We start from the raw sequence: 22,765 nt of genomic DNA on the forward strand, positions 1-22,765 counted from the left end.
TTCCATACGGAGAGGTAAATAAACAAGATGCCAGGTGGTGTATGTGCTATGGAGGGGATGGGGAAGGGGATGCAGAGGCACTACGGTGCTATTTTAGTTAAAATAAGCCAGAACGCCTCTCTGAGGAAGAACGAGACAAATGAAATGAATATCTATGGTCAACATGTTCCAGGCTAAGAGGACAGCAAGTACAAAGGCCCTGGGGCATTCAAGGAAAGCAACCATTCATTCCTTATTCAACCACTATGTATGAAGGGTGCCATGCCAGTGGCTGAAGATACAAAGACACAGCCCTGTCCTCAGAGTGCCTACAGTATAGTGAAGAACAAATATAAATGAGCAGTTATTACACTATGTGTTTTATAAGGAGCCCCTGGTATTACAGGAGAGATCAGGCAAGGCTTCCTGGAGGCGGTACTAAGTGAAGTCTTGGGGATGGAGTGAAGACAGGCAAGAAGCAGCAGGAGAGGCGCATTCCAGGTGGAGAGGGCAGCATAAGCAGAGGCATGGAGATAGGACTTGGGGTGACAATACAGCATCCCACAGTGGCCTGTCAGGAAGCACAGGCAATGACAACAAATTGTAGGGCATGCAGAATGATAGAGTGGGAGCTTAAGGCCACATTATGTTCAAAGAACCAGAGTTCTTTAACAAGGAGGATGGAAGACTGACAGGGGCATCCAAGAGCTCCCTTCACATATTTGAAAGGAAATGACCCAAATTTGTCTCAGGTTGTTCTAGGTGCAGACCCAAAACCCGAGAGGGGAATTACAGGGAGGGGGACTTCTCAATGACCAGGGCCATCCAAAAGTGGAACTGAGGCCTGCGGAGGTAGGCAGCTCGCCCTCCCTGGAAGCTTTCCGGCCATGGTCAGATGCCATCTGTCTGGAGCAGAATAAGGCTGCACCCACAAGGACTGAGAGGGGGAGGGGGAGACTCAGTTTGGGGACAGGAAGGCCTCATCCCTGGGCAGGGGATGGGTGGTAAGGCAGAGGGGGAGGCAGATGAGGGAAACCAGAAAATGCCTTCTGGGCAGGAAACCTGGGGATGGAGCTGGCACCAGCCCGAGATGCAGGGTATAAACTACAAACCCAGAAAGAGATGCAGGAGCTGCCAGGAATTCTGCCTTGCCATATCCTCCCAGCCAGCTGCCCCTCAGGCCTCTCCGGGGAAGATGCTGCCCATAATAGCAGAGTCAGGGATGCTTTTCCAAGTTTGCCATCAGCACCAGGACCCACTACAGGAAGGTGGGTGGGCCCGCAGTGCAGCAGGATGATGGTCTGTGTACCTGCATCCACATGCAGCATGGACCTCGCAGAGCCCTGCGTGCCCCCTCCCCGCTGGGCAGTCTCTCTACACTAAACTCACTGACCCAGGATGGCTGTACCCTCTATCCTTACCTGGCTGCTTCACAGTGACTTCCGTGCGCCCTGAAACCTCCTCTGCCAGCTTGTACCAGGCGTAGTTGGGGCTCAGCAGCCACTCCTCCACATGGCAGTAGTAGCTGCCGCTGTCGCTGACTTCAGCTCTCTGGACAGTGAGGCTGAACAGGCCCCCAGACACGTGCCTCTCAAACTGGAGCCTGGCTCTCAGGCCCTCCTCCTCCGCATAGGTGCCGTACTCGAAGGCCGAGTTGTGGGTGGTCTTGAGGATGAGCTTGCCGTCGGCATCCGAGGGCTTGTGGACATACCAGAGCACAGCGAAGTGGGAGTTCTGGCTGGTCTGAGACTTGACCGAGCAGTTCAGCTGGATGGGCCTGTCTTCCACCAGGGTGAGGGTCCTCTTTGATTTGCTCACCTGCAGCTTTGTCACTGCAGAGGAAAAGAGAGCAGTCAGCAGAATCACCATACCCTCCTGGAAATGGGGCCCATCCCAAATCTCACCTTTGTCCAGCACAGTTCCTAGAGGATTGGACAGTGCTGGGTTCCCTTCACACAATGGCTCAGTGTGAGGAAAACAGCATGGAGCCGATTCCACTCCAGACATCCCTCCATCTGCCTCCTCCTTGCCTCGCCCCCGGCTTCGGCCCTCACCATCTCTCCTGCTCTCCTGATTGCTCTCCTTGCCATCACATGGCCTCCAGGGGGATCCAGCTAAAACACCACTCTGCCTATATCATTTCCCTGCTTAAAAAGTTTAATGGCTCCCAACGGCTTATAGGTTATAAAGAAAAAAAATTCCTTTTTCCACGACCAAGTCCCTCCAGGATCTGGCCCTCATCCGACTGTCCTCACTCATCTCCATGACTCACCTCCCACACCCACACCCACACCCGCCCAGGGAGTTTCTCCCTGACCTCTGCTCTCTGCTCAGCTGCCCTTTCTGCCTGTCTCCTTCCACCATCTCCCCTCCGACCCTTCTTTCTACTCCTCGTCAGTCCTCGCTCCCTTGTTCCCACCTCCCTGGGCCAAATGGCCCTCCTCTGTGCTTTCATCGGCACCCTCTCTATGTATCCAGGCTGCTTTTCCTTCCCCTAGCCTGTGAGCTCCCCCAGGGCAGAGATCAAGCTTTCTCCATTCAATCTGCAAATATCTAGAGTGTGCCACTCTGTGCCCCTCATGATGCTAAGTGCTGAGGATGCCCTGAAGAAGACAGTCTTGCCTTGTGGATGTTCTCCTCCCCACACCCCCTGAGCACGGCACAGTGCCTGGGCTTCAGAAAGTGTTCAATCAATGTTTGCTGAGATATGTAAGTGGGTGAGCGAGTGAGAGTGTGCTGCAGAAATATGGTAGCAGGTAGTTAGGATGCTGGGGTGATCTTCCTGGGGGGAGAGGGGGGAGAGGCTGAGAAGACAATGACAAGCAATAGGACAGAACAGAGTCCCCCCTTGCTATCCTGCTCCAAAACCAGAAGGGAGGGCAGACTCTGGAGCGCCACCCTACCTGCTAACTAATGACTACGCTCACCCTTAAGGTGGCAAGAAGCCAAGATCTAATGAAATATATCCGACGAAGGAATACATATATTACGAAGGTAATGTGAGACCTCACCCACTCCATCATGATTACACTCGGCTCTGCTTCCCCCTACCCTCCGCCCTCCCCCTACTGAAAAAGAAAAAAAGGAAAAAAGACACAACTCCAAGTTCCTCTTAGGGAGCTAATAATAAAAGCACCATCCCACCTCCAGCCCTCTTTGCACTTCGATTTTCAGGGACTAAGCCACTCACCAGCTGAGAAGGAGACCCAGGGCAAGGCAGAGAGGCGGCAGAGAGAGCGAGTCGCGCCTCCTGCGACGCGCCTGCCTGGAGGGAGGCCCGGCAGGTTTGCCTGAGCCCCAGTCTGCACCCCTGCTGGTCAGTCTCTTGATCCAGACCAGGACTGAGCCCACCAGTCCTGCCTGGGCCTCCTCTGGCAGGGCGGCTGGCTGGCTCGCTTAGAGCGTGGTGTAGAAAGACAGCATGAAGGTCTGGGTCCCATGCGCCAAGGCAACTGAAACTTCTGAAAGGCAGAGACTGTCACTTGGGCGCCTGGACACAACCACATAGACAAAAGTTCTGAGTGGCTGAGAGGAGTGGCAGGATCTGATACCCAACACCACTACTGCAAAAGCAACTCTGAGGACGCCTCCCGTGGTAAATGAGGTGACGCTGTACACAAAGGATGGCTGAATTCACATACCTACAGGCCCTCTCAAGCCATCAAGAACACACCAAGCACAGGTTCGAGAGAAACCCCACATCCCAGGCCCCTCCCTTCTGGTTTCAATTATTTTGTGAAAAGCCCAGTCTCCTGCCTTCTCCCTTCTTCAAACGCACAAAGTTCCCAGGGGCACACTGGTCCAGGGCAGGGTTTACCAGTAAGCTACCAAGCTCTGGAGACTAGATTCCCATTAGCCTGCCAGCCGACTTTTCAGATCGGATTCCTATAGTACTTGAAACAACCAGCTCCCTTTTCCTTCCTTTCCAACCCAATTCACCGCATGCAAATGACATCTATATCAGTGCAAATGACACCACCTGAATTCTCTGGTTCTTGGCCAAAAAAACTGGGTTGTTCAGTGTAGAGTAGAAAGAGCTTTAAAATGTATTATTAATTGGGGCCAGATTATTTTTGCAACTGTTACTAAGGAAACCTCAATTGCTATAGTAACTGCATATGTTAAACGGGAGTCCTATGACTAAACTTCAATACAGTCACATGGTCTCAGGACAAGAATCCAAGGAGGAGAAATGTTTCAAAGCATTTCCATTTCTCCCCTTCCCATGTCAAAATATTGTGAAGTGTTGAAAAGCTTGAAAGAGAGGTATTTTTGAAATTTGGTGCATGTCTGACAGGTGGGCGAGGGGTCAGCTGCTATTCTACGCTCTGAATTTCCTCCCACATCTCAAGGGCAGGGAGGACCTTTCCTGAAGCCCAGGGGAGACTGGAGCCTCCAGGACTAATTAAGAAGCACTCATGCATCCTGCCCAGTACTGCCCTGGGCAGCGTGATACGGATCACCTTCCGCCAGAGCTAGGAGAGCCCAGCCCCCTTCAGGACTGTAGGTGTCTTCATCTCCAAGATGAAGACAGTCATAGTACTACCTCATCGGGGTGTTGGGCAGATTAAAAGCAAGAGTCCACAGAAAGAGTTTAGCAACAAGGCTGGGGTATCATAAACACGCAATACATTTTCACTGCTCCCATTTCTTTTGGTTTCTGGGCTCAGGCCCACAGTCAAAGCTCAGCATCAGAGAACCATCAAACATCAGTGGCAAACTTGCTATGAACAGTGCTGTCCATGGACCAACAGCATCAGTGTCACCTGGAAGCTTGTTAGAAATGCAGACTCTGAGCCCCCACCCCGGACCTCCAAAATCAGAATCTGCCTTTTAACAAGATCCCCAGGTGATTCACATGCACCTTAAAGAAAGCCTGAGAGGGGGCCAGCCCCGTGGCCAAGTGGTTAAGTTTGCATGCTCCGCTGCGGCGGCCCAGGGTTTCGCCAGTTCGGATCCTGGGCATGGACATGGCGCCGCTCATCAGGCCACGTTGAGGCAGCGTTCCATATGCCACAACTAGAAGGACCCACAACTAAAAGTACACAACTATGTACTGGGGGGCTTTGGGGAGATAAAGCAGGAAAAAAAACAAAACAAAAAGAAAGCCCGAGAAACCGTGGACTTGGCTGTGTGAGTGAATGGACTTAGGCAATAAACACAGAGGTGAAAGAAAAGATGCTGAGGACTGAGGCTTGATTAATCCCCAACAATGAATCAGCAGGAGAAGAGGCAGGAAAAGGGTAAGAGAGGCTGCAGACAGACAAGGCCTCACCTGTGAGAGCCCTACCTGTAAGAGCGCCACCTGTGAGCCCAGACTCCGGCTCACACCAGCAGCTCCCTTCTCGGACACTCCCAGAGCCGGGCTGTACCCTGTTTAAGGAAAGGATCCTTTCTTTTTGCATCTGGAGTTTCCTTCCTAGGCCTCTGATCAAAATGTGGTAATGGGGCTGGCCCTGTGGCCGAGTGGTTAAGTTCGCACACTCTGCTTCGGCAGCCCAGTGTTTCGCCAATTCAAATCCTGGGTGGTGACGTGGCACCGCTCATCAAGTCATGCTGAGGTGGCATCCCACATGCCACAACTAGAAGGACCCACAACTAAAAATACACAACTATGTACCAGGGGGCTTTGGGAGAAAAAAATAAAATAAAATCTTTAAAAATAAAGCATGGTGAATGGTGTGTTTTGCATTATCGGAGGGGCTGCTGTGTTCCAGCAGGGACAGGGGGTAGGAAGGCGAGAAACAGCAGGAGGGAGGAGGAGCTCGGCAGCAGAGAAGAGCGGCTGCTTCGTCAACCTACCCATCCTGCGGATTCCGCTTTGTGTGTGTGCTTCTCACTCAAAACTCATTCCTTCCACCAATAAAGGATTCCCTAAACCCTGCTAGAGCTGCTACAGGCTGCCTTATGTTGAAGTTAAATTCTTTTTAAATTTTTTCCAGAGATTGGCACCTGAGCTAATATCTGTTGATAATCTTTTTTTTCTTCTTCTCCACAAAGCCCCCCAGTACATAGTTGTGTATTTTAGTTATGCGTCCTTCTAGTTCTGCTATGTGGGATGCTGCCTCAGCGTGGCCTGATGAGCAGTGCTAGGTCCACACCCAGGATCTGAACCGGTGAAACCCTGGGTTGCTGAAGCGGAATGCGCGAACCACTTGGCTGCAGGGCCGGCCCCTGAAGTTAATTTTTTAAAGGTCTTATCTTTCCTACTAAATTATAAGCAACCGAAGGGCAGAGACTATGACCCAATCATTTGCTGAACAAATTAATAAATGGAGGATTGAATAAATGTGATTTATCTTTTATTGCAGGTATGGGAACATTAAGGAAAGGCATTTAATTCTGATTGTGCCAGGAGGGAGGGAATGTGTTGAAAATATGTGACATCTGAGCTGGGCCCTGAAAAACAAGGGAGGAGGTGTTCGCCGGGCAGAGGAGGCGAGTGAAGGGCACCCTGGAGACAGGGGACAGGTGAGCTGAGGTGAGAACTTCTCTGTGCACAGTATTCAGGGACAAGAAGCGGTCAGGAGCAGGAGATGAAGTTAGAAAGAAAGCTTCGGCCAGATTGCGAGGGGCCTGGAGCGTGTACCTGTGACCCTCCAGACCAGATCCCGACCACCTGTGGCTCTCAGGGCGCCATCGGTGGACCTGCAGCACCAGCATCACCAGAGGACTTACTGCAACCACTGAATCAGAACGCTGCTGGTGGAGCCCAGCGACCTGCGTTAGCCCTCCAGGTGATTCTGCTGCACACTATGTTCAGAAGCCACAGGTGTGGTGGTGAGGGGGCTGCGGGTCACTCTGGAGACAGCAGTTTCCGTGCAGTGGTGCGAGCAGAAGCCAGAGGGTAGCTGGTGAGGAGACAGGGGCAGTGAGGGAGGAGAGGGGGAGAAGGAAGACACTAGTTCTTCATTAAAGATCTGTGATAGTAATCAGTAATGTCAGGAATGCGGGGGCAGTGGCTAGACAGCAGAAATTTTTCAAATTGAGGGAAATAAGTCAGCCAAGAGACTGGGAGAGAATGAAGGGAGAGCCGCCTGGGAAGCTCCCACCACCCACATCGTGCCCCATTCTCAGGGAAGGAGGTGGCAAAGGCATCTGCCAGTCCAGTACTTACTCCACCTTAGAGACCCTACATCCTTAACACGGCCCTCAGCCCCCCGGCTCCTCTCTCCCCGCGGACACGGGCTATTTGAGCCCCTAATGATCTCTTTCTCAGGCCTCCAGCTTAGCCCCCACCTGGGAGAGCTTCCTAAACTGCCAGCAGAAGCTTGTTGCTCCCATCTTAGAGCCTGCCAGCAGCTCCCCACCACAATTTTCAACTGAGGCGGCCACGCCCCAGGACCAGCATGGAAATCTGTGGGCAGGTCTTTCATGGCCACATGGACAAGGCAGGAGGGGGAGGTATTTAAGGGACTAGAACCCGTGATGGATGTAAACTCACATCTGGGATGACTCCATGCAACACATCTCTGCCTCGTGTCCTGCGTGGCTTTCAAATGACACTCATACGGGTGAAAACTCTCTCTCTGAGCCTAGAACCTACTTTCATTTTACTATTAACACAATATATATATTTTTTGCATAGTTTTAATATGTCAGGTCAATCAAGGGAGGATTTTCCTCTGCCTTGCTCAGGATTGTCGCAAGAGCTGCTCAGGATTTCGGAAACTCCATCCCAGTGGCCAGCGCCGCGTGGGGTGGTGCATCTGACACGCTGAGTCGGTGTCGTCCACCTGCAGCATTGCCCTCGGTGCTGCGCCCCCTGGTGCAGCCGTCCCTGAGCACTGACAGGTTAAAACACATTATTCATTGTAACTACTCTTTAAAAAATTCCTCCCTTCCTCCACAATTAGGACATTGTAACAATTTTTAGGATCATGTGAACAGGAATGTTATATTGCCTATGAATTTCATTTTAGGGTGTAAGGGGACTAATCCAAATTGTTATAAAAAAGGAGTATATGATCTGTCATCTAAAATCCTAATTCTCAGTTTAGAATATTCTTATTTAACATACTTATATAATCCTTTCTATGTGCTGAGCACTATTCTAAGCACTTTATAAATATTAACTATTTGGTCCTCACCAGACCTATGAAATAAATATTACTGTCCCCAATTTTATAAAAGACACTTGTCCAAGGTCACACTGCTGGTAAGTGCTAGCGCCAGCATTCAAATCCAGGCTGTCTGGTCTGTCCTCACTTTTAGCCATCACAGATGGTGACCCTTCATGCTTCGGTGCACCAAAGGGCTCCCCTGGCCTTTGCCAACCCACCTGGGGAGGTGGGTCCCTCCTGGACCCCATGCTTCAGTCACATCAAAACAAGCACACTGCCTCCTCCCTCTGTGATGTTCTTTACTCACACTCTGTTCTGAGCCCCAACGCAAAACAATTCCCTTCTCAGGCCAATGACCCATACCCTGGCTCAGCTCTACACCACCCTTGAAACTTCCCTGCCCTTCTCTCTTCCTAGGCCTCCAGACAGCCCATGAGGCAGGAAATGTGACAAACCCATCTCTGCAGCCGCAGGACATAGCATGGAAACTGGCACACAGTAGGTACTCAAACATGCTTGCAGAAGGCATAGAAACTGACACACAGTAGGTGCTCAAACATGCTTACAGAAGGGACTGGGAGGGAGGAGTAAGGAGAACAGCAAAAGTTCAGAGGCAGGAACAGCTAATTCGGAATAATCCAGCCATGTCCTGTTGGCTTTACCTGTCTGCAGACAGAGCAGTGACGCTTGCTCGCTGACTCCCAACAGGGGCATCTGGTGTCACCAGGACAAAAAGGCCTGGGTGGGGGGAGGGCTGAGACCCCTCTAGGGCTCTGGCACTCATGCTCACTCTATCTCTGAACACCCAGCAAGCAGAAGCCACATGCACACGGGATGGAAAGAGAACCCCAGGTTCTCCTGAAAGAAAGCAGGGACCAATCCCTCTGAAGAATGAGGCAGCCAGTCACCTACTAGACTGTGACAAAGAGAGCCACTGTCACATGCCCTGGACTCATGGAAGCCAAAGAACAAGCCCTTAGCTCTCCCAATCTGCCAGGTCAGCACTAAGAAATTGGAGAAAACAGATTTGGCAGCATCCAGAGGGTATTAAATATTCATCCTGCCTACCCATCAGTAAAATCCCGGCAGAATTCACCCACTGACAAGTCGGCTTTCTACACCGGAGGCTGTCCTCCTGGAGGCTTGTTTATTGCTTTGTCAATTTTAATGTGCAATATTTAATAGCCAGACCAAGATACGGTCGTAAACATTTGGAAAATGAGTGCTGACATTTCCCTTATTGCTTCTGTATTTAGGGATATGTAATTGGAGGGTGTTTTTGGTGTTAAAGAAAATCAGAAGGAAGCAAAGCAATGCCTTGAAATTAAAAGAGAAAAGAATTGATTAAGAACTAAGAATCGAACATGTTGAACTGGCTTAAAGTCTTGCCTAAACGCCCCTTGGGGGTCACACTCTTTGATCAATGGGAGTGAGGCTAAGCTAAACCAACAACAGAATGGGAGTGATGGCATTCCTTGAAGATTCCTTGGAGATGTGCATACTGAACAGGAAGCACACATATAGAGTGGTCAATAACAGATCCATAACAAGTCACTAGTGCCATCCAGCCAGAGAGTTGAATGAATCAAATACCTGTGATGTGGTCAGGTCAGCAAGTGGCTCTGGCAAGGGCTGGTCTGGGACACAGACCACACAGGGCCTTCCTGGGAGAAGATGACAGCAGCAGTGGGAGGACCAGCCATTTATCACTCACATGAGTGAGCCAACAGCCCCTGGGTTTCTACTTGATTCTGCTGGAATCAGAATATTTGACAAAATATTCTTAAAGTGGGAGACATTCACCAAAGCAGGGATAAGAACCTATGTTTTGTGGGGCAAGGTACATACAGAGAGAAGAAAGAAGAGAAGCCAGCACTGGTTTTGAGGACTGGTGTCCCCAAGTCTTAGAGCCATCTTGTGGCAGAAGTTAGAAGAAATAGAGAAGTCAGAGGTGGCACAAATAAAACTCCTATGCCATTAGCCAACTGTGTCTTGGGAACCTCTACAGTTTCTTGGGAACCTTGGGGTCTACCTTGTGACTCCAATTTACAAAAACAAATTTAAGTATTTGCTAAAGGGGATCAGGGAATCAGGGATGGTAAACCAGAGACAGGAGAGAATAAATAAAAGTTCATGGTACCGAAGAGGATTCCTGAGAAGAAAGATAAATGTCTAGAAAAATACCACCATATAATAAGATTAAGAGCTTAGACTCTGGAGCCAGACTGCCCGTCTGGATTTGAATCTTGGCTGTGCCACTTATTACAGATCACTGGATAATTTATTTACTTCTGTGTCAGTGTCTTCATCTATAAAATGGGTGGGTCAGTACCCCCTCACGGCACTGCGTGGATTAAGTAAGAATTAAGTAAGTGATTACATGCAAAGCATCAGGATGGTGATGACATGCAAGATGCTCCACAAATATCAGCTGCTTTGTTACTATGCTCACCACCAGGGCTAGGACTCCTCCACATCAGCCATCTACAGAGAAACCTCTTCTGTTACTGAGACTAACTGAAGGCACAAAGAATAATTTCTGATTATATGGCCTTAAAAAAGGTCAAAGTCTCCCTTTTGTCCACCCCAAATGCTTTTTAATAAGGCACACCAGGGTTCAAATTCCAACCTCCCACTCACTCTTTATCCGACTTTGGCAAAGCAGAACCTCTCTGAGCCTCGGTTACTTCATTTATAAAGTGGGAAAGCAGTACCTTCCTCCTGGGGTTGTGGCGAAGATGAAGTGAGATGGTAAACACCAAGTATCTGAAACAATCGCCAGCACAGAGTCAGCCCACTGGTATTTTCCACTTCCACTTCCCCAAAATAAAAAGCACGAGTTTCAACCACAGTGTGGGGGCAAAAAGAGTAAAAATGAACATGAAGCTCTTTGGAAAATATTAAGTGCTAAATGTATAAATATTTAATAAGGGAGAGAGAGTAACACTTAAGGGGATGCACTCCCCGGGGCCTCAGCCGCTCCCCGGGAGGCGTGCGGCCGCAGCACCTGCCTTCGCTCTCTGCAGCCTCCAGAGGGCCCCGGGTGCATTACTGTGCATCTGTGAGCACCACAGCCGCTGCTTGTTGTCACTGTAAAGTCACTTTACAGTGACAACAAGCAAACCGACACAGTGAAAGCCACACAAGACAGTCCTCGGAGCAGCTCCTGCAACGGCAAACTGTCCAGCTACTTTTTCTACCCAGGAGGCAATAACACAGTATAATAGAAAATGGAGATATATGAAAGGGAGAGAGACCTGGGCTCCAATGGCAGGTCCCACCCCAGTTTTACACTTGCTAAGATGGTTTGCCTCCATCAAGACTCCTACACACCTGGAGCCTTGGTTTCCTCGTGGGGAAGCCAAAATGAGGATACAAACATCTACAAGATTTCATTGTTGGATGAATTTAAAAAGAAAATATAAGTATTAAGCATAAAACCTGGCACCCAAGAGGTACTCCATACATTTTTGTCTCTTTTCCCCTTTGGGAGGGAACACCATAAATTAATCAGAATCTAAACAACTTGAACCTTCCATGAACTAATTCCTTATTCTTCCCTTAGGCGCTCCAGTCTTAGAATCCAAGCAGCAATAGACAAGCACATATTAGGAATTTACTCAAAAGGCAATGTCAGGCAAAGTCCTGGGGTCAGCACTTCCTCACCCTCTACAGCTGCAGAACCACGTGACAGGTGCCGTGGCTCACCATGCCGACTTTGGGGGCCAGAGGAAACCACAAAAGGCGTAATTACCGTCATGATGTTCTAATCAGCAAGGCAAGCAAGTGGGTCCCTTGGCATTTTCCACAACAAGGGTTCACACAAAATGGGGTCTCTGCTTAACCCTCCATTAACCTGAAAATCCACTTAAGCAGAATAGCCTCTTCCCCTGAGCATCTTATTGTCCAGGTTTAGGCTCTAACTGGCAAAGGAACCATCCCATCATTTACACAGCTTGTTCACTCCACACTCTGGTACAGAAGAGGACTCTGATAGAGGGTTAGAAGAGGCAAAGGATAAAGTCAAACATTAACATTATGAAAACAACATTGTGTGTACTTGGAGTGGTCAAGCAGACAGGGTTGGGCACTGATCATGGCTGTGAGTGGGCAGAAAAATCCTTTTTGCAAGATGTTCAAACCATCTTTGCAAAGTGGGTGGGTCAGAAAGTCAGAATAAGTCTTTGTCAAGCCACCTCCCATCCAACACCCACCCTTCACCGTGTGGGTGCCTGTGTTCAGAGGCCAGGCAACCAGAGGGAAGCAGGACCCAGGCCTGGGCTCCACCCGCCACCAGGCGCCAACCGCAGGAGCCGGGGACAGACACTGAGGAAACCAGAGAGCAGCGCGTACGTAACCGCTCCCCATGTCAGGGGAACGGCCTGATGAAGGTGAGAGTGTTGGCAGACAGCTCCCCTGACTAGAACTGCCCAGATCAGTGCATCCTTACCACCTGCTGTGAGACACAGCCTCCACAGGAGAAGGGAGCTCAGACTCGGCCCACAAGGACAGGGCCTGGGTCACGATACAGCGTGGGAGAAAGATGGACAAGACTTCAAACCCTGGCTCCACCACTTACCAGCTACGTGACCCTGGGCTCGCCACTTCATCTCTCCTGAGGCTGTGGTGAAATTCTAATAAAATAAACGACCCTAAGCACAGAGCACAGAGCACAGAGCAGATGCTCTATAAGTGCCTGTTATCTTCCCACTCCCCTCCAAGCTTCCTTGTCTGCAAATCGGGGGCAACAGTACCTCGTTCACATCACTGCTGCAAAGATTATAGGAGATGGCATTAAATAAAGAGAGGAAGCTTTCGCAAAACAGCCTGAACATCTCACAAACGTCAACATCTTCACACACATGTGCACAAGTACACACACGGCTAGGGAACTGTTCTAGATTAAAGGAGCCTCAAGAGACATGACAACTAAAAATGATATGTGATCCCCAATTGGATCCTGGTTTGGAAGGAAAAATAAACTATAAAATGAGCATTATTAGGACACCTGGGGAAATGGTGATAATGTCCCATAACCACGTTAAATTCCCCGAGTCTGATCACGGCATGTGGTTGGGCAGAAGAAGGCCCTCGCTATTCAGAGACACACTAAAGTGTGCAGGAGGAAGAGTGCTGCCCTCTGCAACTTACCCTCAATGCTTCAAAAACAACAAAACAATACACACGGAGGGAGAAAACAAATACGGTAAGATGTTAACAACTGGCCATCAAGAAAAGGGACTATGACTCTTGCAACTATATAGATTTGAAATTTCTCAAACTAAAAAGTTGAGAAATGAAAGCAGCCATGCCCAGGCTCAATGCTCACTTTTCCCCCCAACCCGCGTGTCTCATCGTTTGGTGCAAGCACACGTGACCCCGAGACCCTCACCTGGCTGCAACACCCTGATCTCCAGCAGGTTGGAGGTCCTTTCGGCCAGCCGCGTCCAGGTGTTGTTGTAGTTCCTCCTCCACAGCTCGGCCACACACTGGTACTTGCCCGCCTCCGTGTCACTGGCTCGGCTGATGCTCAGGCGGACGTTGTTGCTGGACTCAGCCTTCTCGATGGCAGTTCGAGTTCGGAAGCTGGAGGACCTATCCCCCCACTGGACTCCTCCATCCCGGGTGAAGGTCACCAGGTCATGGAACTCGACAGTGCCCACTGGCTGGAACCGCCATGTCACTGACACAGGGACCCGTGCTGGGTAATGGGGTTTGATGATGCACTGCAAGTCAAAGGAGTCACTGTAGGTCACCCCCGGCGTGCGGGAGATGGCTGTGACCGCGAAGCCTGTTTCTGGGGAGAGAGCAAAGAGACTCAAGCCAGAGGAGACACTTGGCTTTCTCCGGGCCATGTGACATGGTGGTGGGGCTCCTGGCAAAAGCTAGCAGAGCAGGGCCCGTGCTCACCGGTCCCTCTTGATGCAGGCCAATATTACTTTATCATGCTGAGGCACAAACCCAACAGTTCACAAGACCCCGAGAAAGAGGCCAGAGGCAATCCTCCTTAAGCAGCCCCAGCAAACCCTTCCAGATAAAACCCTCATGTCAATTTGCATCCCATCGGTCCCCCTCCCAGGGACTGACTACATGTAGGCAGGGCCATTCCTAGAAATCTTGGGATTCCATGTTAAAACAGGAGAACAAAAAAGCCCCAAAGCCAACTTCCTTTATCTGTGAGAGGCAGCCGCATGCCCCCAGCCCTGACGCCTCCTCTGCCTGGCCCACCAATGCGTCGGTGCTGGAGAAAGGGGAGGCGGATGGAGGAGGTGGGTTGTGTTCCCCGGGATGGGCAGTGTGGCCTTGCTCGCCAGTCCCTTTCCATTTTCCTCATGAAATCCAGGGAAGAAGGCAGTGAGGGACCCACGGCAGGAAGGGCTGAGCTTCAGCAGGTGGGGACCTGGGGTGAGGTGGGGTTCTGCAGTCACAGCAGGCTGTGAGTCTCTCAATGTTCCTTACTGAATGGGCAGCATCACTAATCCCTGACACTGACTCCTCAGCATGAGCGATCAGAGTCCTGCAGCCTTGGGATACCACTTCATAGTAACGCATGGGTTATAATCCTAAACCCGAGCAGCTACTATTACTGGGCACTATCACGGTGCCAGGCGTGGGCCAACTGCTTTGCTCTCATCACACTTCACTGAGTCCTCAAAACGACCTTGTAGGACAGATGGGCTTATCATCCCTTTCTTACAGATGAGGAAACTGAGGCACAGAGAGGTTAAACAAAATGCCCACTATCAAGCTGCTAGTAAATAGCAGAGTCAGGCTACAAACCTGTGTGTAACTGACTCCAGGGCCCTTATTAGGTCCCTTTACCACTGGGAAGCAGAAGGCAGTAAAGGCATAGAGTAAAGGCATAGAGCCTGGAGCCAGATGCCCAGCTTGAATACTTTCTAGCTGTGTGATGTTGAGCAAGTTACTTAACTTCTCTCTGCCTCTATTTCCCCATCTGTAAAATGGGTCCTCGTGAAGATTAAATGAGTTAGTATTTATAAAATAACTTGGAATAGTACCTGGCACAAAGCATATATCTTGTTAAATATGTAGTTTGCTAAAAAAACAAACAGACATGAAGGAAAGTCCTTTAAACTGTGTAGGTAAAAGACTAGGCACAGAATGAATCTTTTGGCTTTACATGGGGAGATTAAGTCAGCAAAGAGGTAGGCATAAGTTGCTGAAAACTCTGGACCTTCAATTTCAACTTCAGAAGCTATCTTTATGTGTCCTTAAAAAGAACAAGTTGAGACACAGAGGCCCATCCTTAAACATTAAGTCATTGTGATGGCCACTTGTACACCTGTGTGCAGAATGTTGTCATGAGGGTGGCAGAGCACAGGACCTGGGGGACAGGACCCGCACCAGGTGTTCCTGGCCTCAACACCTGAAGGGAAGAGAGCTTCTCCAAGCAAGTGACTCTGTCCAGGCCTGACACAGCACACGCCATGTCCACGGCGCAGAGAGCACTGAAGTTACCCTAACTGAATGATTATAACAGCCCATGTGCAGCTGGAGGATGTACCCGCCTATTATCTCACCTGGGCACCTGTCCTTGTCACCTCCCTGCTGGGAGGGGATCTGGACCTAACTGTACCAATATGAAAATTCACGTGTCATTGTTTAGACTACAAGGTGACTTAACCCCAGCGTGCCCTCTCACTCTTCCCTGTTCCACCCCCTTGGGCCACCCTGATTATGGCTTTAGCCAGAGGCACCCCAGGGGTGGAGAACAGGTGATCAGAATCAGGCCCCAGGATCCCAGCTCAGAGCCCCTTGGCATCCCCTGGCTGTGGGAACCACAAACATATGGTGAGTATGAAAAAATTCAGGGGATAACCTGATACTGTAACATTACTTCTAGAGAAATAATCCTGACTAACTCTAACCACCCCTCGGACATTCCTGACCTCACGGAACAGGAAACACTGCCACTGTTGGACACCTGGAACTTTCCTCACAGGTTCCATGGCCACAGGTCCACACTGGTGTGAGCACAGGCACACAGATTGAGCTGACTGGAAACTCAACCACTGGACGAAGTTGCTAGAGGCAGAAATCTGAGCTGTATGATTACACAGAGAGCAGGTCAATCCTCGGGATTAAGTTTTTGGAAAGTCAATGTAATTCTAATCCCGATGGGGGATTGGGGATCGAGGACTCTGTTGAGGGCAAAACCACTGGGGGCTGCCATCTTTACTGGGGTGTGTGCAAAAGTACCACCGGCCCTACCTATGAGGAAGGTGGAAAACATGGTCCAAGGAGTGGGAGACACAGTCCCTGAGGACAAGTGATGTCACAGTGTCCTGATAAACACGAAGACCTAACATGACAAGCTGCCTTTCCAGCGAACTAGCAGACTGGCCTTTTAAAATTTAATATACTGATTACATTAGGCAGATAAATGTTGACAGAAGCCTCTTTACCTCATGAAAAGCAAATCTAATATTCTTTGGTTTTAGCAAATCTCAAGGTATCTGTTAATTTCATGCTAATGAAGAAATGGCTTTCTTAAGGAGGGGCTTTACAGAGGACATGAAAACACAGGCTTTGAAAAAAATTATGATACGTGGTGGGTTTCCTGGGTTCAGACTGTGAGTGTGTCATTTAAAAGCTGTAGCCTTGGGGGCTGGCCCAGTTAAGTGTGCATGTTCCACTTCAGCGGCCCAGGGTTCACCGGTTCGGATCCCAGGTGCGGACATGGCACCACATGGCAAGCTGTGCTGTGGTAGGTGTTCCACACATAAAGGAGAGGAAGATGGGCATGGATGTTAGCTCAGGGCCAGTCTTCCTCAGCAAAAAGTGGAGGATTGGCAGATGTTAGCTCAGGGCTAATCTTCCTCAGAAAAAAATAAATAAATAAAAGCTGTAGCCTTGGGCAAATCAGTTAACCTATCTCACTCAGTCTCCTGGTAAAATGAAAGTGTCTACCTCTTGGCTAGGTGAGGATTTAAAGGGACAATTAAGCTAAAGTGCTTAGACTCAGCCAGGAACGCAGTAAATGCTAAATAAATGGCACAAGTGATTTTCTACCCGCATCTGCTCTGCTCTGAGCTTTTCAGGAGGGTGAGCCCCGGCAGCAAGGCAGGAGAGCCTGGGGGAACAGGAGGGAGAGGCTTCTCTTCGCTCTTCCCGGACAGTTTATGCAGGGGCCACGTTCCTCTACCGGGGTCACCACTCTGCTGAGCGGCCTTGATCCCCTGGCCAGAACTCTTATAACTTCACTCCCACTACCCAGACACAGGAGTAGTGACAGCTCCCAGCTGTCGCCAGTCCCTAGGGGCCCCACCAGGCATTGTTGTTTCCTTCAACCCCACCTGCACTTCCATAAAGGGTTCCTTCAATTAAACTCTTTGGGAGGTGCCGAACGTTTCCTGCCAGGACTCCGACTGATAAAACTCAGGGTAAGGGTCTTGACTTGGGAGCAGCCTCCCTAACATTACCACTGAAAGGCTGTCAGACGCTTACTTACCGAGAGCCGTGATGGAGACAGGGGTGCTGGCCCGGCGCTCCCCGACGATCTGCCACTCGCCATCCACTGCCCGCACCCATTCGGTCACGTGGCACTCATACTGGCCCTCGTCCTCCCTCCTGCTGTTGAAGATGCCCAGGCTGAACGAGTTGGGCTGCACCTGCTCCATTTGGACGCCCCCAAAGCTGCTGCGCTCCCAGTAGGATGCCCCTGGCTGCACAGTGCCATCCCGGTCTAGCCACATGATGTTACTGCGGCGGTTCTGCCTGTCCACGAGCTGCCAGATGACGGAGAAGCGGCCCTGTGGCCTGCCAGCCGTGCGGACGCTGCAGGAGAAGTGCAGGTTCTCACCCTCAAGGATGACGCTGGCATTGCTGGCCACCTCCACGGAGATGCTGCTCTCTGGGAAGAGGGAGAGAGTGCGACGCTGGGGCCTTCTGCTCTCTACTGCACCCTCCTTACAGATGTAAAAGGAGGATGGGTGCAAATATGTCACCCTATTCAAGTACAGTGAACTCTGAGAATAAAAGCAATCTGACACTTCCTGCTGCAAGCCCTGGCTGGTTCTAGGCACTGCGCCCCATGACTTTAGCTCTGATATCCTGGGAGGTCCTTTGCTGTGTGTGTGCAGAGGACTAGGATAGTGAGGGTCTAAGACCTGAGACTGTATCAGAACCTAAGAAATACAACACAGTGACATTACACCTAGAGCATAAAACTAGAGATCGGGTAATCTGTTCAGATTCAGATCAGGGTGCAAGGATTTTCAGCTTGGATTTTCTGTAAGTTAACTCAAAACTTCTACTTCACTTCAATCTTCCCATCATTCAGTGCTACAGCAGTCAAATAAAAGCTGAACATCCATAATGTGCCATTTGAGTCCTTCAAGGCAGTATTAGGAAGTAGGAAAAAAAACGACAGAAGTATTTGGAAGATAAGGTGTGCTTGGGTGTGGATAATAACAGAGCACAGACGGTCTAGTATCACAGGGTGTGGGGAGTGAGCTTTCACACTTTCATTAACACAGAGTAATAGACCAAAGCCACTGGCTCGCCATCCTGCCTGCCCACATTCAGCCCTGGGGTTCCACTGCTCTCGACCTTGAAACATCCTGCCAATCAAAGTTTAGGATAAGGATTCCACTCCTTTCACTGCCTCAAGTGTAGCCTGTGCTACTCACTGAGCAACACGAACTCAATCAAATTATTTAAACTCTACATGTCTTCTTCTGTAAGATAGGGAGAGTGTTATTTATATTGTACAATTTTTTAAAGTTTGAAAAGTAAATGAGACAACATATAGAAATCACCTAATACATAGTAGGTTTTCAAAATGTGTCATCATCATTAATTTTACTATTCCCAATAACTTTGTTCTTATAAACATCACAAATATTCTAATCTATCTTAATTATGCACATATTATTTTGTACAATTACCTATATTGAGTTCAAAAGGCCAGTAAGTATTAAAGAACCCAAAGTTTGGCTCCAATTTTCCGGGCACCACCCACACGAAACACATATGACAATTTTAAATCAATCAGTTAAATCAAATCCCAGATTAAGAGGCATACCCAAGTACCGAGGGGAAATAACCATGCATTTGAATCAATCCATGAATTTCTCCCGTGTATTTTCCCCACAGGCAGAAACAGGCAAAGATGAGCATGGAACCCCAGCGTGTAGCTCTTGTTGTGGTAAGTACGCCTGCTACCTATTCTGCATTGGCTTGTTTCATGTGAATAAAGGGTTCTGGACAAGGTGGGGAATAGGAATTTTCCCAGTAGGGCAACCTCCCCGGAGCCATATCAACATGGTTCATGGAGATGATGAGGCTCCTGCGAGCCACCATCTACAGCACAGGTGGCTAAGAACATGGATTTGGAGGCAAGCAGAGGGCTAGAGGCCCAGTCTACTACTTCCTAACTCTTGAGGTTCTTACTTAACCTAATCAAGCTTCAATTTCTCATGTGCAAAATGGAGATACCAATAGTTCCTACTTCTCAGGGTCACAACACTGAGAGCAGATAAGGTAACTCTTCTGCATCATCATCTTTAAAAATAACACTGTTCCTCTTTGAATTAAAGACATCCCCACTATTATGAATTCAAAGTGAGGGATTAAAAGGGCAATTTCAGCATCAAGGGACAAATCCCTTTGCTTGCCTCAAGCAGAAGAATGACCTGGAGGGCGTCACTCTCATCCCCTAGTGTCACCCCAGGGGACTCTTATATGAGCCCTGGCCTGTTTACTACAAGGGCTGCTGTTTGGTGTTCTGTGGCTCATGCGAGCCTGGAAAACCCGCACAGTTAGAATGTGGAACTAGGAGAGGAAAAACCACTCTGGCAGCCCAGGCAAGGGCCGATACAGGTGCAGAGCTGCACTGCCCGTTCAGACTGTTTGCAAGTGCGCTCAGGCCTGAGAAAAGGCAGCCGACAATCTAAAACTCTGGATTAAGTGAAAACTAGGACAGAACTAATGAGAATCTGTGTAGACATCCACAAATGAAATTCCAAACCAGGAGGCTGACGACGTAGCACAGGCCAAGCGCAGGGCAGTGGATCTGGAGTTAGAAGCAAATATTTCTAAGGCGATGCAAGCTCAACCACTAACGGACCCAGCTCAGCCCCTTCCCTGTCTGGTGCTCTGGCTTCTTCATTTGTAGAATGGATATCATGTGAGCCTCTCTGGGGACTTGAAGGGTCGGGGGGGAGAAGGAGATGATATATGCAGAAGCACTTTGGGATCTTAGGAGGAAAAGCGCCCTTCAAATCCCAGGTAAAATCACCATCACCGACGTGATCATTGCTGTTCTTTGGTAGACTTACCCAAGTGGCCTTGGGGCAGCATCTGGTGGTGCTGAGGGACTTTAACTACCCAGTTATCTGCTGGAAAAGCAATACAGCAGGCCACAGATCATCAAACAAGTTCTCGGAAGGGCATGGGGGAAATCTCTTAGTACAAAAGATAGAGGAAGGACACAGTGTGGCTGCCCTTCACTGGACCCTTACAAAACAATGAAGAATTAGTTGCAGATTTAAAAGTAGAGAGTCCGTGGTTACGGCAAGCACAGACCAACAGGAAAACAGGAAAGAGAGTGGGCATTCAAGTCAATAATTTTAATCCTACAAATATTCAGCAAGCACCTGTCCTACGCAAAGCACCATGCTAGGCATTGCAGGGGGAAAAAAGAAGCAAAAGGGGGTCAAGAGAATTAGGGGTGTGGGTGAAATTGTAGAAAAAGGATGAAAGAAAGTAATCCTGTTGGTGAGAAAAAAGAACAGCAAGACCCCTGTGTCTATTTTTTTCTTCACACTTGAAGAGAACTATATTAAAAATGTAGAAGTGTAAATACAAACGTGAAGAGAATTATGACAAGGCTAAGAGAAAGAACAGTTGAGCAGCTGAGAAAGGTTAAAGGTTAGTTTAAACACCACCATCTTATTTAAAATCAGGGCATTATAAGCTTTAATTCTCTTTTTACTAAAAACAGAACTACGAGAGAAATGAGATATTAATGAGAACATCCTGAATCTATGGATGATTAACACAACATGAGCAAACAAAGGTGGTCCCCAGCGTCCCCAGCCACGACCATTACCCACCCAGACAACACTGGCCAGCTCACGTGGAGGCAGGGAGCCCACCGAAGCAGCCTCAGACATCAGCTAAGCTTTCTAAGTCTATGCTCCAGGAGACCTGAAGGGTCCCACCTACAGACTTTTAAAAACACAGTTTCGATAAGGAGGAGATAATTAGGGAAATGCCAACCTTTACACCCCAAAAACCCAGACAGCAAATCCTTCTTGATAATGTGCTTTATGATTCAAAATCCTCCTGTAAAAGACCAACTCTCTGAAGTGAGATTTCAAGTTAGGCATCTACCCACTTCTTCTGGGGATTAACTCCCACATGGGAGCAAACAGCTGTCCTGGATTCCTGGTTTTCCTCCAAGCCGCGCTGGCACTGCTGGCACTCACACAGAGCTGCTAGAGCTCGGATCTGCGAGGTCCCTCTGCAGCCTGCAAACACAGCCCTGACGCTCTGCCTGCCCGGGGGGCTGCTAAGCTCTGACTGAACCCTTGAGTTCCACCTGCCCTCCCCTCCCCTCCTCTGCCCTCTCCTCTGCCACAGCTCTTCTTGTCTGCCTTAAAAGCTGCTAGCTCTTGAGCCAGACCAGTGGGAGGGGAAGGGAGCGGCAGAGCTCTCCACTTACTGATGGGGAGGACTATGATGGGGATGTTCTTGGGACGCTTGCTCTCCTTGTCGATGAATTCCCCAGTGACTGTCTTCTCTCTCTCTGTCACACGACAGTTGTATTTCCCGCCGTCCTCCTGGCGGAGGTGGTAGATCTTCAGCACAAAGACACTGTCGCTCTCTTTGGCCACTTTAAGCTGACCTCTGGCTTCCCGATGGGTGAATTCACTGTTGAGGACTGGCACAGCATTAGGCCCCATACTGGCAATGAGTGAGCTGTTGAAGGCCCAGGAGACAGCAAAGTAACGGTCAGGAATGTTCTGAGCCTCCAGGATGCATCTGAACTCCACCGGCTCACCGACCGTGTACAGCCGCTTCTCCGTTTCCAGCCGGACGGTGAACTCTTTGTCTGAGAAAACAAATAACAAAACGGATGCATTCTGGTGAATGAGGGCCCCAGCTACCAAACTGTATCAGCCAATTCCCATCACCCATGCTTCCTTACACTGCTAACCACAGGAAAGGCTACCACCACCCGTATCTTGAGAGAAAAATCCAACTCACATCCAGGGGATCTAAGGCCCAAAGTAATTCTCAAATATCAGAGAACTCCAAGGTGGCTAGACCCAGACAGTCTAAGGGGCTCGTTATCCCAGTCAAGACCCATGGGGCTCTGCCTGCAGCCTACAATGCCCTTCATTAGACCCCAGAGGGCAAAGAGGAATATCACTCCTAATATCACTGACACGGCAGATCGAGGTCTAGCCTTGATCTATTCTCCCAGAACTCCATTGAAGCAATAGGATTACATATATTTTCAGCAGATATTACAGGACTTACCCCAGTGAGGTTTGAGAGACAAAATTACCAAGTGGCCTACGTGCTGACCCAAGTTCTAATAAATACTAAAAAAAATATATTGAAATACATCCTCTACCCTCAAGTGAATACTGGAAATAAGACACAGGTAAGACAAGCTCTAACAAAATTACATAGAAAAAGCAAAAATTAATGTCTTTTCACTAGTCTACCACTGTCAGGTCAAATCTTTA

At 49.2% G+C, this 22,765-nt stretch overlaps 1 protein-coding gene across 6 annotated transcripts in view; it reads right to left on the reverse strand.

Moving 5' to 3' along the window:
- The window catches only part of IGSF3 (immunoglobulin superfamily member 3), a 93,181-nt gene that overhangs the window by 11,763 nt on the left and 58,653 nt on the right, over positions 1–22,765 (reverse strand). For 4 of the 6 annotated variants that reach the window (XM_046645182.1, XM_046645186.1, XM_046645180.1 and 1 more), the window contains 5 exons: positions 21,733–22,122; positions 20,345–20,404; positions 17,515–17,916; positions 13,435–13,839; positions 1,401–1,811 (listed from right to left, as the gene is read on the reverse strand). In XM_046645182.1, the coding sequence (XP_046501138.1) occupies positions 1,401–1,811; positions 13,435–13,839; positions 17,515–17,916; positions 20,345–20,404; positions 21,733–22,122 (1,668 nt within the window). The remainder of the gene's footprint in view (positions 1–1,400; positions 1,812–13,434; positions 13,840–17,514; positions 17,917–20,344; positions 20,405–21,732; positions 22,123–22,765) is intronic. The other 2 variants (XM_046645184.1, XM_046645185.1) reach the window with 2 other exon arrangements.

This window comes from Equus quagga, chromosome 18, assembly GCF_021613505.1.
Source record: "Equus quagga isolate Etosha38 chromosome 18, UCLA_HA_Equagga_1.0, whole genome shotgun sequence".
Classification (NCBI taxonomy): domain Eukaryota; kingdom Metazoa; phylum Chordata; class Mammalia; order Perissodactyla; family Equidae; genus Equus; species Equus quagga.